Here is a 16,723-nt window from a genome sequence, read left to right as displayed (position 1 = left end):
GACCTCATGGATTATAGCCAACCAGACCACTGTCATGGGATTCTTCAGGCAAGAATACTGGGAGTGGACTGCCATTCCCTTCTCCAGGGGATCTTCCTGACCCAGAGATCGAACGTGGGTCTCCTGCATAGCAGGTGGATTCTTTACCATCCAAGCCACCAGGGAAGCCCCATTTTTTACCCTACTTTTTGTTAGTGAAGGGAAGTTGCTCAGTCGTGTCTGACTCTTTGCAACCCTAACTCTTTGCGACCCCATGGACCGCAACCTTCTAGGCTCCTCAGTCCATGGAATTTTCCAGGCAAGATTACTGGAGTGGGTTGCCACTTCCTTTTCCAGGGGATCTTCCCGACCCAGGGACTGAACCCAGGTCTCCGGCGTTGCAGGCAGACGCTTTACCATCTGAGCCTTGTTTTGTATTGCTATTATGATGCCATTTTGCATAAGCAGCTTTCACCATTTGAGAAAAGTAGTTTATTATTGTTATTATTTTTAAACTTTAGGGTATCATTTTTGTTACCACTAGTAAGGAATGCCTTTTGTTAATTAATTCTCACCAGAAAATAAAAGATCTATAGATCACTTACAATGTAACAATATGGCACTTTTGGTATGTTTTCCATTTTCTTTTTTTTTTTTTTTTCTGTTTTCCCTCTATTTTCAACTGGTTTATAAACAGTCCTACTTAACACTTCATTCATTTTCTCAATATATATCTGGCAAGTAGTTTACCTTCAAAGATAAGCTTGAGTCACAAGCTCAAAGGACAAGCACAAAGCGACAGAGTTTTAGGAGTGCGCTGCACTTTTCACCAGGTGGGTATCTTCTTATGTTCGTCTGAAAAATCTGCCACGCTAAATTGACTATGACCATAACACGGCAGGAGAGGATGGTGGAACTTCAAGGTTTTATGCTACCATTTGTCTGGACATTAAAGCAGATTCAAACCTATTTACTATGTAGTATCTATCAGGCACGTCTTCAGCTCATCCAGAAGGCTGGATGGCCCCTTGAGGCCAGTATCCTTATTGTATCTTTATCCGATTCCTCAGTTTGCAAAATAAGTCAGTTCAATTTCGATTTCCACTTTCTGTTGAAGCGTAAGTATTAGTATGCACTTGAAAGAAAGTTTTCATCTTGAAACAAGCCTATCAGTGCTACCAATTATTTAACAAACTTCACCTGAGGGGGTAAGAAAAAAGACATTTGAGAACAGCCGATTGAGGAACATACAATCTCTTTTCTAGACTTTCTAAGATATGTACTGAGATCACCTCAGACCAGCAAACAACTCCATTCTGTGAATTTGAGCAGACTGGGCCACAAAAGAGTTTGAAATGCAGTACTTGGATGCAATCTAAAAAATGACAGAATGATCTCTGTTCGTTTCCAAGGCAAACCATTCAATATCACAGTAATCCAAGTCTACGCCCAAGTAACGCTGAAGAAGCTGAAGTTGAACTGTTCTATGAAGACCTACAAGACCTTTTAGAACTAACACCCAAAACACATGTCCTTTTCATTATAGGGGACTGGAATGCAAAAGTAGGAAGTCAAGAAACACCTGGAGTAACAGGCAAATTTGGCCTTGGAGTATGGAATGAAGCAGGGCAAAGGCTAATAGAATTTTGCCAAGAAAACGCACTGGTCATAGCAAACACCCTCTTCCAACAACACAAGAGAAGACTCTACACATGGACATCACCAGATGGTCAATACTGAAATCAGATTGATTATATTCTTTGCAGCTAAAGATGGAGAAGCTCTATACAGTCAGCAAAAACAAGACCAGGAGCTGACTGTGGCTCAGATCATGAGCTCCTTATTGCCAAATTCAGACTTAAATTGAAGAAAGTAGGGAAAACCACTGGGCCATTCAGGTATGACCTAAATCAAATCCCTTATGATTATACAGTGGAAGTGAGAAATAGATTTAAGGGCCTAGATCTGATAGATAGAGTGCCTGATGAACTATGGAATGAGGTTCGTGACACTGTATAGGAGACAGGGATCAAGACCATCCCCATGGAAAAGAAATGCAAAAAAGCAAAATGGCTGTCTGGGGAGGCCTTACAAATAGCTGTGAAAAGAAGAGAAGCAAAAAGCAAAGGAGAAAAGGAAAGATATAAGCATCTGAATGCAGAGTTCCAAAGAATAGCAAGAAGAGATAAGAAAGCCTTCTTCAGCGATCAATGCAAAGAAATAGAGGAAAACAACAGAAACGGAAACACTAGAGATCTCTTCAAGAAAATTAGAGATACCAAGGGAACATTTCATGCAAAGATGGGCACAATAAAGGACAGAAATAGTATGGACCTAACAGAAGCAGAAGATATTAAGAAGAGGTGGCAAGAATACACAGAAGAACTGTACAAAAAAGATCTTCATGACCCAGATAATCACAATGGTATGAGCACTCATCTAGAGCCAGACATCCTGGAATGTGAAGTCAAGTGGGCCTTAGAAACCATCACTACGAACAAAGCTAGTGGAGGTGATGGAATTCCAGTTGAGCTATTTCAAATTCTGAAAGATGATGCTGTGAAAGTGCTGCACTCAATAGGCCAGCAAATTTGGAAAACTCAGCAGTGGTCATGGTACTGGAAAAGGTCAGTTTTCATTCCAATCCCAAAGAAAGGAAATGGCAAAGAATGCTCAAACTACCACACAATTGCACTCATCTCACACGCTAGTAAAGTAATGCACAAAATTCTCTCAGCCAGGCTTCAGCAATATGTGAACCATGAACTTCCAGATGTTCAAGCTGGTTTTCGAAAAGGCAGAGGGACCAGAGACCAAATTGCCAACATCCACTGGATCATGGAAAAAGCAAGAGAGTTCCAGAAAAACATCTATTTCTGCTTTATGGACTATGCTAAAGCCTTTGACTGTGTGGATCATAATAAACTGTGGAAAATTCTGAAAGACCACCTGACCTGCCTCTTGAGAAATCTGTATGCAGGTCAGGAAGGAACAGTTAGAACTGGACATGGAACAACAGACTGGTTCCAAATAGGAAAAGGAGTATGTCAAGGCTGTATATTGTCACCTTGCTTATTTAACTTATATGCAGAGTACATCATGAGAAAGGCTGGGCTGGAAGAAGCACAAGCTGGAATCAAGATTGCCGGGAGAAATCTCAATAACCTCAGACATGCAGATGACACAACCTTATGGCAGAAAGTGAAGAGGAATTCAAAAGCCTCTTGATGAAAGTGAAAGTGGAGAGTCAAAAGGTTGGCTTACAGCTCAACATTCAGAAAACGAAGATCATGGCATCTGGTCCCATCACTTCATGGGAAATAGATGGGGAAACAGTGGAAACAGTGTCAGACTTTATTTTTGGGGGCTCCAAAATCACTGCAGATGGTGACTGCAGCCATTAAATTAAAAGATGCTTACTCCTTGGAAGGAAGGTTATGACCAACCTAGATAGCATATTCAAAAGCAGAGACATTACTTGGCCAACAAAGGTCCGTCTAGTCAAGGCTATGGTTTTTCCAGTGGTCATGTATGGATGTGAGAGTTGGACTGTGAAGAAGGCTGAGAGCTGAAGAATTGATGCTTTTGAACTGTGGTGTTGGAGAAGACTCTTGAGAGTCCCTTGGACTGCAAGGAGATCCAACCAGTCCATTCTGAAGGAGATCAGCCCTGGGATTTCTTTGGAAGGAATGATGCTAAAGCTGAAACTCCAGTACTTTGGCCACCTCATGCGAAGAGTTGACTCATTGGAAAAGACTCTGATGCTGGGAGGGATTGGGGGCAGGAGGAGAAGGGGACGACAGAGGATGAGATGGCTGGATGGTATCACCGACTTGATGGACGTAAGTCTGAGTGAACTCCAGGAGTTGGTGATGGACAGGGAGGCCTGGTGTGCTGCGATTCATGGGGTCTCAAAGAGTCGGACACAACTGAGCGACTGTACTGAACTGAACTGAACCGGGCCTGGTCCCCTGCACAGGATGGTTCTGTAATGATGGGCGCTGTGTGTGACACCTTCAGTCTTCACTGACACTTGGGATAGGAGACAGCCCCACAAAGTCTACTCCCACTCTTCCTGGAAGCAGCTGTGGGAAGTGCTGTTTGTTAGATCATACAGGGCCATTTTTACATGGACTCCTTGGAGAAATTCCTTTCAAGTTTTTTAACAAGAACAGTTTTGCTTCTTCTGAGCAAGAGATTTATTTTTTATCTCACTAAACATTAATTTGCAAAATTTACTTTTTTTTGTCAACTGCCACGCTAATGGTAAAGAACCCACCTGCCAAGGCAGGAGACGTTAAAAGACACAGGTTCAATCCCTGGGTTGGGAAGATCCCCTGGAGAAGGGCAGAGCGACTCTTTCCAGTATTCATGCCTGGAGAATCCCATGGATAGAGCAGCCTGGTGGGCTACAGTCCACAGGGTCATAAAGAGTTAGACAGGACTGAAGCGACTTAGCACAGAAGGCTCACAGCCAAATTCTAACCATAGGCAAAGATGTACGTATGTCATTACTATCCAGACTCAATGACAAACTTCTTTTCACTCTTCATTTTTAATAGCCTCATCCATGATTTTCATTCTTCTTTTGCTTTCTTTTGTATATTTCAGAACGTTTTCTTACATTTCAGCTATTCTTAAAGAGTCGTTTCGAAAGCCTTCTGGGATAGAGTCCACTATAAATAAACAGTCCATCAAAAGGGTCATCTTAAGGTATTTACTTAAGTTTCTTTATCAAATCTGAATAGTGAATGATCTTAACGACACTAGAGAAAATCCTTCCGCACCTTTAAAAATTGAGTTGACAGTGACCCTGCTCCTGCCACACCTCCATTCTAATATGGACAGGCTCCTATAGATTCTCCTTGGCTAAGCTGAAAGAGCATCTTCCCTGTCAGTGCCCTTGAAGTTATGTATAAATAAGAAAATTTCTTATATATAACAAAGTCCGCTCTTCTCTGTGTCAGCAGAGACTAATTTAACAAATTTATTAACACAGGATTAACACTGAATATATTCTTCTTGTCCTAGGTAGGACTGGGTTTCCATCTGGGAACTGGAACGAAAGGCTTAGCCAGCTGCGCAGTGGAATGAAGGATTTGGTTCCCTCTCAGAGTCCTCTGCCACTGTGAGCCTCACTGAATGCCTGCTGACTGACAAGGGAAGGGAGGGGACTCAGCTGCAGCACTGACTGAGAGAGAAGAGCTGTGGTGTGTTCGTCTTCTTGGTGTGATATTTATGCCAAAAAAAGGAAGCAAAGGTAGGTAAGAATTCAGAGAAAAAGAACAGCTTAGTCAGAAAGATGAAAGGAACTGTAAATTTCAACAGGTACAAGCTAGTAGGGATACGGGTTGAATACAAACGCTTCTTTTTTTGTTTACCACAACAGGTATCATCTCATACAGATACAAAATTAAATAAATAGGAAAAAAAATTCTTTCTTGTGACGAGAACTCAGGATTTACTCTCTTAACAACTTTCACATGTAACGCATGTGCTAAATTGCTCAGTTGTGTCCAACACTTTGTGACCCTATGGACTGTAGCCCACCAGTTTCCTCTGTCCATGGAATTCTCCAGGCAAGAATACTGGAGTGGGTTGCCATTTCCTTCTCCAGGAGATCTTCCTGACCCAGGGATTGAACCCACATCTGCACTGGTAGATGATTACTACTGAGCCACTAGGGAAGCCCACCTTACCATTAGCTAACACTTGGTAAGCTTTCAACGTATATTTGTTGTATAAAAGTACTGCTTTATAAGTAGACTACTGAACTTTATTGCTGGCAATTTCTTTCAATTAAAAGTAACTGGCTGTTGAAGCTAGATAATCCCCATCTCTCCTCTTTGCATCAAAAGGTTCTGGATGTATCTCTGTTAAGACTTACTACACTCATACAGCTGTTGCTTTGCCTGTCTAGTATAACTGTATTCATTTGCTAGAACTACCTTAAAAAAGCACCACAGATGGGGTGGCTTAAACAACAGGAATAATTTTCTCAATTTTGGAAGTTAGAAGTCTAAACTTAAGATGCTGGCAGGGTTCATTTCTTCTAAGGCTTCTCTCTTTGGCTTCTAGATGGCCGTCTTCACCTGCCCTTCCTTCTGTGTGTGTCTGTGTCCTAACCTCTTCTTATTAAGAACATCAGTGATACTGGATTAGGACCCATTCTAACGACCCCATTTTACCTCTTAAAGACCCTATCTCCAAATACAAGTCTGAAATACTGGGGGTTAGGATTTCAACATATGAATTTGGGAAGGGACTCAACTCAGTTTATAAGAGCAACCTCCTTAAAGAAAGGGAGTATGTCTTTGATTTCTGTATCACTGGTATCTACAGGAAGTGGCACATAAAATACTCAGTGAGCACTGCGTATAGAATGACTATATTTCCACATTAGATGAGAAACTGGAAAAGTAAACCCCTCACTCCCTGGGTCATCTCTATGAGTCTAAGAATGTATGTACATGGTACAAAGTCATTTGGAGGGGAAGTAAGAACTTGTAACTGTTCAATCTGTTATTTACTCACTTCTTTCTCACTCACCCACTCTAACATTATGAAGAAGAGTACACTGCCACACTCTTAAGATATGGCAGGTCTGCTTAAGTTGTTTCTTTTTTCCTGATTTATACAGCAGTATATATGGTTACATGTATATGTAGTCACAATATTTATATATATTATAATACACGAACCGTGAATTTCCAGATGTTCAAGCTGGTTTTAGAAAAGGCAGAGGAACCAGAGATCAAATTGCCAACATCCACTGGATCATCAAAAAAGCAACAGAGTTCCAGAAAAACATCTATTTCTGCTTTATTGACTATGCCAAAGCCTTTAACTGTGTGGATCACAATAAACTGTGGAAAATTCTGAAAGAGATGGGAATACCAGACCACCTGACCTGCCTCTTGAGAAACCTAAATGCAGGTCAGGAAGCAACAGTTAGCCCTGGACATGGAACAACAGACTGGTTCCAAATAGGAAAAGGAGTACATCAAGGCTGTATACTGTCACCCTCCTTATTTAACTTATATGCAGAGTACATCACGAGAAAGGCTGGGCTGGAAGAAGCACAAGCTGGAATCAAGATTGCTGGGAGAAATATCAATAATATCAGATATGCAGATGACACCATTCTTATGGCAGAAAGTGAAGAGGAATTAAAGAGCCTCTTGATGAAAGTGAAAGAGGAGAGTGAAAAAGTTGGCTTAAAGCTCAACATTCAGAAAACTAAGATCATGGCATCCGGTCCCATCACTTCATGGGAAATAGATGGGGAAACAGTGGAAATAGTGGCCGACAATTTTTTGGGGCTCCAAAATCACTGCAGATGGTGACTGCAGCCATGAAATTAAAAGATGCTTACCCCTTGGGAGGAAAGTTATGACCAACCTAGATAGCATATTCAAAAGCAGAGCATTACTTTGACAACAATGGTCTGTCTAATCAAGGCTATAGTTTTTCCAGTAGTTATGTATGGATATGAGAGTTGGCTGAGTACCTAATAATTAATGCTTTTGAAATGTGGTGTCGGAGAAGACTCTTGAGAGTCTCTTGGACTGCAAGGAGATCCAACCAGTCCATCCTAAAGGAGATCAGTCCTGGATGTTCATTGGAAGGACTGATGTTGAGGCTGAAACTCCAATACTTTGGCCACTTGATGCGAAGAGCTTAATATTTTGAAAAGACCCTGATGCTAGGAAAGATTGAGGGCGGGAGGAGAAAGGGGACAACAGAGGATGAGATAGTTGGATGGCATCACCAACTCAATGGATATGAGTCTGGGTAAACTCTGGGAGTTGGTGATGGACAGGGAGGCCTGGTGTGCTGCAGTTCATGAGGTCGCAGAGAGTCAGACACAACTGAGCGACTGAACTGAAACAGAAATGCGTTAATATATCTTGGTATGTATTTTAGAGACATTCATTTAAGTTCTATAGTTCTTAGTTATCATAATATAATACTATAACATTTTCCTAAGTAGTGCAAGTTAAAAGCATGAATATAAAGTTACACAGATCTGGGCTCAAATGCAGGTTTTACCATTTACTATCTACGTAAAGTCAGGAAATATGTAAGCTTTCTGTGCCTTGGTTTTCTCATCTGTGAAACTGAGGCAATTATAATAACTGCCTTACAAGGTTATGAGAATTTAATAAGAATTCAAGTAAAATGATAATACAGTATTTGGCAGATGCTAAGAATATACTAAGGGCTTCCTGGGTGGCTCAGTAGTAAAGAATCCGCCTATCAATGCAGGAGATGCAGAAGATGTGGGTTTAATCCCTGGGTTGAGAAGATTCCCTAGAGTAGGAAATGACAACCTGCTCCATTATTCTTGCCTGGAAAATTCCATGAACAGCGGAGCCTGGCAGGCTACAGTCCAAAGGGTTGCATACAACTGAATGACTAAGCATGCACGCAAGAATACATAAAACAATTATTATCCAAAAACAGGATAAGAACGGCACCATAATATCACATAAATGCTGAACATTTTGTTCTTCCCATTTTCCCCCTATAATAGGTCTGAAATCTTGGTCTATGCCTTGATCATAAGATCTATGTCTTTGCTGTTTCCATAAATTGAGGAACTAACACATTAAGTCAAGAAGTCTTTTATTTTCAAGTAAAATCTTAACCAGAAGGGAAAATAAATAAAACCTATTAATAACGGAGTTCTCAGAGATAGAAATGGATGCTAAGGCAAAAACTTTTCTGGCTTCTCTCCAGGGTAACTGAGATGGCCCTCCTTATGAGAAAAGTTTGAAAACAAGTAAGAAACAAATCAATACTGTTAAAATGTTCTCTGCCACCAGAAGAAACAATGAGTTGTTTCAATGTGATTTTCTGGTGCTGGACTGTAAGCAAAGATGAGACAATAGCATTGTGGCTCCTTGTTTTTTTAAAGCATTCCATATCAAGGAAGAAATTCAAGCACCATGAAACCCTTATTTCTTTTATCAAAATGCTGAGCAGCTAAATGTGAATGGTCTATTTAACTCCATATAATACAAGTGGATTTTTAATGTCACCAGATATAACACTCCAAAAATAAGCTAGTATTTTCATAAGCCTATTCTACCAGAAAAATTAAATATGGCTTTGGCTGTACTAGTATTCTGATTTTCTGTTCTATTGTATCAACACTCCAAATAGTTAATCTGTTCACCTATGAATCAAAAAACGGTACTTCTATCATAAATGGATTGGAAATGTTCTAGAGCAAACTTAATCAGATCTTCAGTAGAATTTCCCAAAATGTAACAATCTATCCATCTGTAAAAAGCAACTAGCTAGTCAAAGTTTTGGTTCAGTTCAGTTCAATCTCTCAGTCGTGTCCGACTCTTTGCGACCCCATGAACCACAGCACGCCAGGCCTCCTTGTCCATCACCAAACCCGTGTCCGTTGAGTCGGTCATGTCATCCAATCATCTCATCCTCTGTCGTCCCCTTCTTCTCATGCCCTCAATCTTTCCCAGCATCAAATGAGTCAGCTTTTCAAATGACTTTTCAAATGAGTCAGCTCTTTGCATCACGTGGCCAAAGTATTGGAGTTTCAGCTTCAACATCAGTCCTTCCAATGAACACCCAGGACTGATCTCCTTTAGGATGGACTGGTTGGATCTCTTTGCAGTCCAAGGAACTCTCAAGAGTCTTCTCCAACACCACAGTTCAAAAGCATCAATTCTTCAGTGCTCAGCTTTCTTCACAGCCCAACTCTCACATCCATACATGACCATTGAAAAAACCATAGCCTTCACTAGATGGACCTTTGTTGACAAAGTAATGTCTCTGCTTTTTAATATGCTGTCTCAGGTTGGTCATAACTTTCCTTCCAAGGAGTAAGCGTGTCTTTTAATTTCATGGCTGCAATCACCACCTGCAGTGATTCTGGAGCCCTCCAAAATAAAGTCAGCCACTATTCCCACTACTTGCCATGAAATAATACAATTTACGAAAAACATTCATAATCTTTCCCAGATTCAAAAAAACAAAAAATACTAATATTAGATGAAAATGATCTATGGAGTTTTAAGCTAAAAATATGTTCAATAACAGATAATCAGTTCAGTACTAATATCAGAGATCCAGGTTTCTGAAACTGTCCAAATTTTTTTCTAAGAAAACAATAAAACATAAAATTTGCCTTAGTTTGCATTTACTTAAAAATATTTTTGAAAATTTGAAACATTTAGAAAATAAATATTAAAAAATATAAATTATAAAAACAATATAAATGACACTGAGGAAAACAAATAAAACAAATTTAAATTACAAATAATCTTAAACTACCAGGTTACAATATTCTATACTGTAAGTGTCAAGCCTGCAACTGCAGCCGGTTTCTAAAACAGGTGTCCAAGAGAATGTCACTTAATCTGATGCCTCCTAGGTTTGGTAAGTGATACTGACACTGCAGCCAAGAAGTGGAAAATCTTCTTTGCCTAGGTCTCTGAACTGACCACGCTCTATTCAAGCTGCTTCAGCATTTGCACACCAAGCAAATATGCTATGTTAATTACTGTAATAGGATCTTGACATGAGCTAATCCCTGTCCCTATTAACTTCTCTAGTAAATGAAGCTCTAATGCTTAACTGATAACAAGTGCTGGGATAATCCAGAGCAATATAAAATTTAACAGATGAGGGGGCAATAAGTGATGGCCATTCATGTTTTTAATATTATATTTATTTTACTTGGCAGAAGATAGTGCATAACACCACATTCTGGTGTAGCATTAAAAACTGAAACCAAGGCAGTCAGGGGTGGGGAAGGTAATTTCTATTTTGATCTTCATATTTTCTCCATACTAAGTTTTTCAGATGTGCTGGCAGTGGTGATCATAGAATATTACAGAATTTGATGATCAGACAACAAGAATCAGAAACTGATATGGTTTCACATTTTGTTAACCCATCCAGTACTTATTTGCTTACAACAGCACACTAACAGCATTGACTCCTATCTCCATAAAAGGTGTTTTTATCTAAATCATGTTATCCTCATATACCAGTCTAGGAAACCAAAGTATCATAACTTATACAAACAATGTTACAAGTCAAAACTTATTTTTACTAACATTAACTCTAAAAATATAACCCTACATAGAGTTAGTAATTTAAAACAGTTTCATTTATTGAGAAAAAGCAGTAGCACACTAGATTCTATACTAGTTTAAATATTTCTGTAAGACCCATTGATAGTAGTACTTAAAAAAAAAAAATGACTGTAACCACAAGGATACTAAGACCAAATGATGAGTGGGTCTAGAGTCATGCATGATCTGTTCAGGTTAGACATTCACCAAATGCCTTTAGTGTGTCAGATATTACACTAGACTTCAAAAACTGCTACAGATTTCCTCCTTCTCACCACAACCATTATTACTCCTGCCACGCCTGCTGGTTAATTCTCATACAACAGGTACTCACTGTGGAAAATACAAACTAATTGAAAAATAACAGCTTATAAAATAGCATGTTATGATTCCATTTCTAGAAAACAATATCTGTCCTTGTGTGTTTGTGTGTAAGTGTGTTTTAAACTGTGAACTAAAATACTAATAGTGGGTATCCTGGGAGGTGTAATTATATATTAATTTTTATTTTTGCTTTCTGTTTTCCTATAGTTTGGAAATGTCACAATGAATGTGGAGTACCTTTAAGAGGCAAAAGCTACTTAAAAAAAAAAATCACATACTCTGTGTTGTGTTCTTGACACATTTATTATTTAATAGTGGGTTAAGGGGAAGGGTATTTATATTTGGTTCTTAAATAAGATATTGAGACTCCCTGAGCTCCATTTTAAGTAGTAAGTAGAAACATTACCCTAAGCAATAATTATGTAAGAAAAGAGGGGAAAATGCAAGTAAGTCTAAACCTTATTCAACTTTAGAGACACTGTTGTTTCAACTATTACAAAACAGGGTAAATTAAAAACGGGGAGAGAGCTTGAGCAGTCATTTCAAGTAATTATCTGTTATGGCCAGCAAGCAACTCACAGAGGCAGCAAGGTCCTTTGGTCAGATCCCTGTATTAACATTCACACCTAAACCTCATAACATTTTAAAAGTCACTTGTTCAGAAACGCTGAGGTTTAATAAGTGCTAGTGTAGTACACTCACTTAAGAGCTTAGCCTTTTCTGCTTTTTGGAATTTAAGAAACAATAAAATACATTTGGATCAAAAATATTTTAAAGAAGTATGCTATGACCTAATCCAAAAAGCAAAGCATTTATGAATAGATCCGAAGGTAATTATATCTTTTAAGACTTAGTGTGAAAATGCAATCTTTTCTCTAGGGCTCAAAGTTCTTTGTTTTACATCATTAGTTACTTTTCACCTAAATAAGAGTCCTCACTTTTCTAATTTGTGAAATAATGAAGTTCTTTGGGGCCCCTTTGAGTCTTCATATTTCATTATTCTCTGAAATGCCACATTAATCATTATTTTTCTTAGCTCTGATAGTAATTAATAACTGACTAAATTGGTATTTTTAGTTATATTTTCACAGAGCCCAGTATTACTTTTCATTAAAATAGGTTCTAACAAATATATCTAATTTATCTACCTCCATAATATTACACAGAAATAAATATTCTCATTAATAAAATTTCTAAAATTTCAAAATATTAAAAAAAAAAAAACAAAACATTGGGACTAAGACTTTTCAATAAGAACTTTAAATCAAATGACCAACCTGATAACCTGGTTGCAGTGGGCACACATCGGAGTTCTTTTCCCTGCGGGAATATGCTCGGCCCTTTGCACCAAAGTGTCCTCGTCACTGGGCTGAGGCTGCCCTCTGGCTGAGTTGGCTGGTGCCACGGCTCCTGTGGATGGCCCACTGCTTACGACTCTTCCAGTGGAAGGTGCTAGGAGTTAAAACAAGGGAATCAGAATGAGAATAAACCAAATATAAGCTTTTCCTAATAACCAAATGATAACATTGCACGCATGCATGCTCAGTCATCTCGGACTCAGTGACCCCATGGACTGTAGCCTGCCAGGCTCCTCTGTCCATGGAACTTTTCAAGCAAGAATACTGGAGTGAGTTACCATTTCCTCCTCCAGGGGATCTTCCCAACCCAGGGATCAAATCCATAGTCTCTTCAGTCTCCTGCACTGGCAGGCAGATTCTTTACCACTAGCGCTACCTGGGAAGCTCCTCCCCTCCTCAAAAAAAAACTTCACTTTAAAAAATAATCTATCCACTCACTTCTTCACTCATTCACTCACACTTTATGGAGAGATTATGGATCAAATGCTGGACTGAAACTACAGAGTTAAATAGAAAAATTCAAAGACTGTAATCCAGTGAAAGAGTTATGATAGACGATGGGAGAGAATGTTTTCCAGAGGAGATGTGGTTAATACTGAATATGGATGGTGAAGTATTTCTAGTCATCCAGATGTCTCTGCTAACCATTAATTATATTTAACTCAAAATGTATCAGAGGTACATTACAGATGCCAACGAACTCCCTATATTCTCTCCTGTCCTGTACTGCCTAAGAATACTGTGAAATTGGTCACCAGTCATATAAGGGAGATAACAAAAGAATCATCCTAGGGCTTTCCTCTCCCTCACCTGTGGTTATAATGGGCTCTGCTGATTCTTCATTCCTGGTTCCTGATTTCGCCCCCTCATATCTATCCCTGCAATACTGTCCTGGTTTATGTACTCAAGGCCTCCCACCTGGACTAACCACCAAATGTCTTATCCTCCTGCTGCCACTGGGGACTGAAATCTTACTTGATCAGAACTCTGCATAAATCATTCCAAGGATCTTCCTCTTCTTCCAAGCTTCTAAGCGCCACATATAGGTCCCTCCAGTGGTCTCCACCTTCCCCGCAGCCTCACTTGTCACCATCCTCTGCCTTTCTCTTTACTACAGTGAATACCAGACTGCCTCACTGTCCCTGTGAGGCATCTGTCCACTCACAGCCTGTCCTCACACTCATCTCTACTTTCCCCTGGTCACCTAGCAACCACTACTCAGTACAATGCAGCCCAGGAGTCAACTGCTCTAAAGTCTTCCCCACCTACCTCTCCCCACAATCCAGATTCATGTCTCTTTTCCATGTTCCCATAATTTTCTGTGAATGACTTTACAGAGGATGCCCCCTGAGGGCAGGAACTAGGTTTTATTCCTCGCCCCAGCAACTAACACAATGTCTAGAATGAATGAATGCATAAACTGGAATCAATACATAAATGAACAACTGCAACAACTGTAAAGGATTAAAACCAACACAAGGCCTGTTCTTCACCCTCAGGCAATTAAAACATGGTGGAAGAGAAAAGGCTTATAAATTCTAATGGTTTAAAAGGAACAATTTTTAAGAAAGCATATAAATAATACAAACTAACAGGATGTGTGTATGTGTATACAGTTATATATGCATGTGTGTATATCAACAGGATTCACATTAAAGGTGTGGTTAGAATTGGATAAACTTAATTAGGATAATTGAAAGACTAATTCTTCCTCATGAAAATAAAGCCTATTTGCAATGCTGTGCAATTTCAGATCCAGAAAGTCAGCATTTATAAACACCTAACACATCTCCTCCAGTGCTCTGCCTGGCACCTGAGCTGTGAAATGGCATTTTATAGGCTGGGAGCTCAACTAATATCCATGTTTCAAGGGATTCAACTGAACTAGGAACATGTTTTAGACTCACACTTTCTCTTACAGAATGGGAAAGAAAATTACTGTAATACCCATACTGTATATGTTCTTCCTTGTTTCCTAACTTACACTTTCTCTTACAGAAATGGGGGAAAGTTACTGCAATATCCATACTGTAATCCATACTGTGGAAAGAATATCCTTTCTTCCTGTTCTCTCACAACTCTCCTTCAGTTTCTATATGCAGGCCTGACTGCTCTCGGAGAAATGCAGATAAGCATTTTCAAAGCCAAATCGTGTTCTTGTCATTGGCTTCAAGATACACAACACAGGTTTCATCTGCTATGATGCGTTACCAGCTCATCCTGAGAAATCGAGGTGTCTGAATTCTCCCACTTACTCAGGAATGGTCCTCTGGCTCCTCTATCCCTGTCAGTTCCCAGACCCTACCAGCTGGTCCACTGGAAATATGTTCAAGGTCTATTCATTAATCCAAACCCATGCTTTGACATTTGAGTCCTGGGCTTCCCTGCTGGCCCAGATGGTAAAGAATCTACCTACAACGTGGGATACCTGGGTTTGATTCCTGGGTTGGGAAGATCCCCTGGAGAAGAGCATGGCAACTCACTCCAATATTCTTGCCTGGAGAATCCCTTGGATTAAGGAGCCTGGTGGGCTACAGTCCATGGGGTCACAAAGAGTTAGACATGACAGCGACTAACACTTGAATCCTTCAAGTCTGGACAATTATACATCTCCTAACCAGTCTGTCTGCTGCCATCTCTCTTTTCAACCTAATCTGCTAGATTATTTTTCCAAATACACTACTCTGCTCATGTTTTCTTGCTTACAAAGCTTTCATAACCCCTCCCTGCAAGCTACATGCACCACTCACAGTCTAGTCCCTCCACGAGTTCATGCCAGTCTTCTTTATAATCTTGTCTTTTATGCTCAGCCAAATACCCACTATTATCAACAAACTCAATTATCTTTATTTAACATTTAACTTGTGCCATCCTTACCTGAAGGCACTACTCTCAAATCCTTATAACAGCCCTATGTGGTAGCCATGATCAATACCATGTTTTCACTCTAGCTGAGGCAAAGAGAGGTTAAGAAACCAGCCTAACATCACACAGCAAATAAAGGGCAACCCTAAAGCAGGCAGTCTGGTTCCAGAATCTGTGCTCTTAAACACTATGCAATTGTCTGCTCATTGTCCCTTCCCTGAATGTGCTGTGCTGGGCCCTGCTTCTATGACCCGTGCCCAGTGAAATGGCCCTTTCTCCACAGCTGTTCATGGTTTTCCCATTCTGCAAGGCTCATAGAAATTCTGTTTTCTTCCCCATTATTCCCTGACCATCCTAGCCAGAAGTGTTCTCTCGTCCCTCTTAACGTATTTAACACGCCCATCTATGTAATATATTTGCTATTTATCAATATCCTATAATATTTTCTCCTTCCTATGTCAATGATAAACTCGGTGAAATGAGAACTTTCTACTAACTTCTTTCTAACATTACCAGAAAACTGCCTTAAAAACAGACGGTAAAAAATTAATATTTAATCAAGTAAACTTAAGGGAGGGTTCCAAATCACTTTCATTTTGCCTTTTTAAAGAACAGGATTGAGATAGTTTTAAAATGTGGATTAGGTTCAGGATTTCAAACAGTGGGAAAGTTACCAATTGAAAAATCTCAAAATCAGACCTCAAAGTGAGTCAAACCCTTTCATCTACCATATGCCTTTATTTTATCACATTATCTATGCATAAGCCCTAAAGTACTGAGTCACTGAGGCATTTTTAGCAATAAAAGAGTGTAGTAATTTTCCATCGGTCATTGTAAAATGGGACATAATCCATCTGGGCCATGCCTCAGGGAGAAGATACACGAAGAAACTAAGTTATTTAACATGAGAAGCCATTTCTGAATACGAAACATGTGATTGTGTCTTAAACACATATAAAGAGGCTCTAAGCTCACAGCTGTACCTTCCTTGGGAAGAAAAGCCTTGCTTTTTGTTACTGCTCCATTTTAGCCACTTGGGATGAGACAGAAATTCTCACACCTCTGTTTGTTGCTGTGTTGCTAGTG

The 16,723-nt window shown here is 39.6% G+C and overlaps 1 protein-coding gene across 17 annotated transcripts in view; it reads right to left on the bottom strand.

Moving 5' to 3' along the window:
* The window catches only part of PDLIM5 (PDZ and LIM domain 5), a 234,558-nt gene that overhangs the window by 14,161 nt on the left and 203,674 nt on the right, over positions 1-16,723 (bottom strand). For all 17 annotated transcript variants that reach the window (XM_086406562.1, XM_086406567.1, XM_086406563.1 and 14 more), the window contains one exon: positions 12,692-12,866. In XM_086406562.1, coding sequence (XP_086262688.1) covers positions 12,692-12,866 — 175 coding nt within the window. The remainder of the gene's footprint in view (positions 1-12,691; positions 12,867-16,723) is intronic.

The sequence above is a fragment of the Bos grunniens genome, chromosome 6 (assembly GCF_055505025.1).
Source record: "Bos grunniens cultivar Pamir isolate PY7600 chromosome 6, Bosgru_T2T1.0, whole genome shotgun sequence".
Classification (NCBI taxonomy): Eukaryota; Metazoa; Chordata; class Mammalia; order Artiodactyla; family Bovidae; genus Bos; species Bos grunniens.
This window is presented reverse-complemented; position numbering and strand designations above follow the sequence as displayed.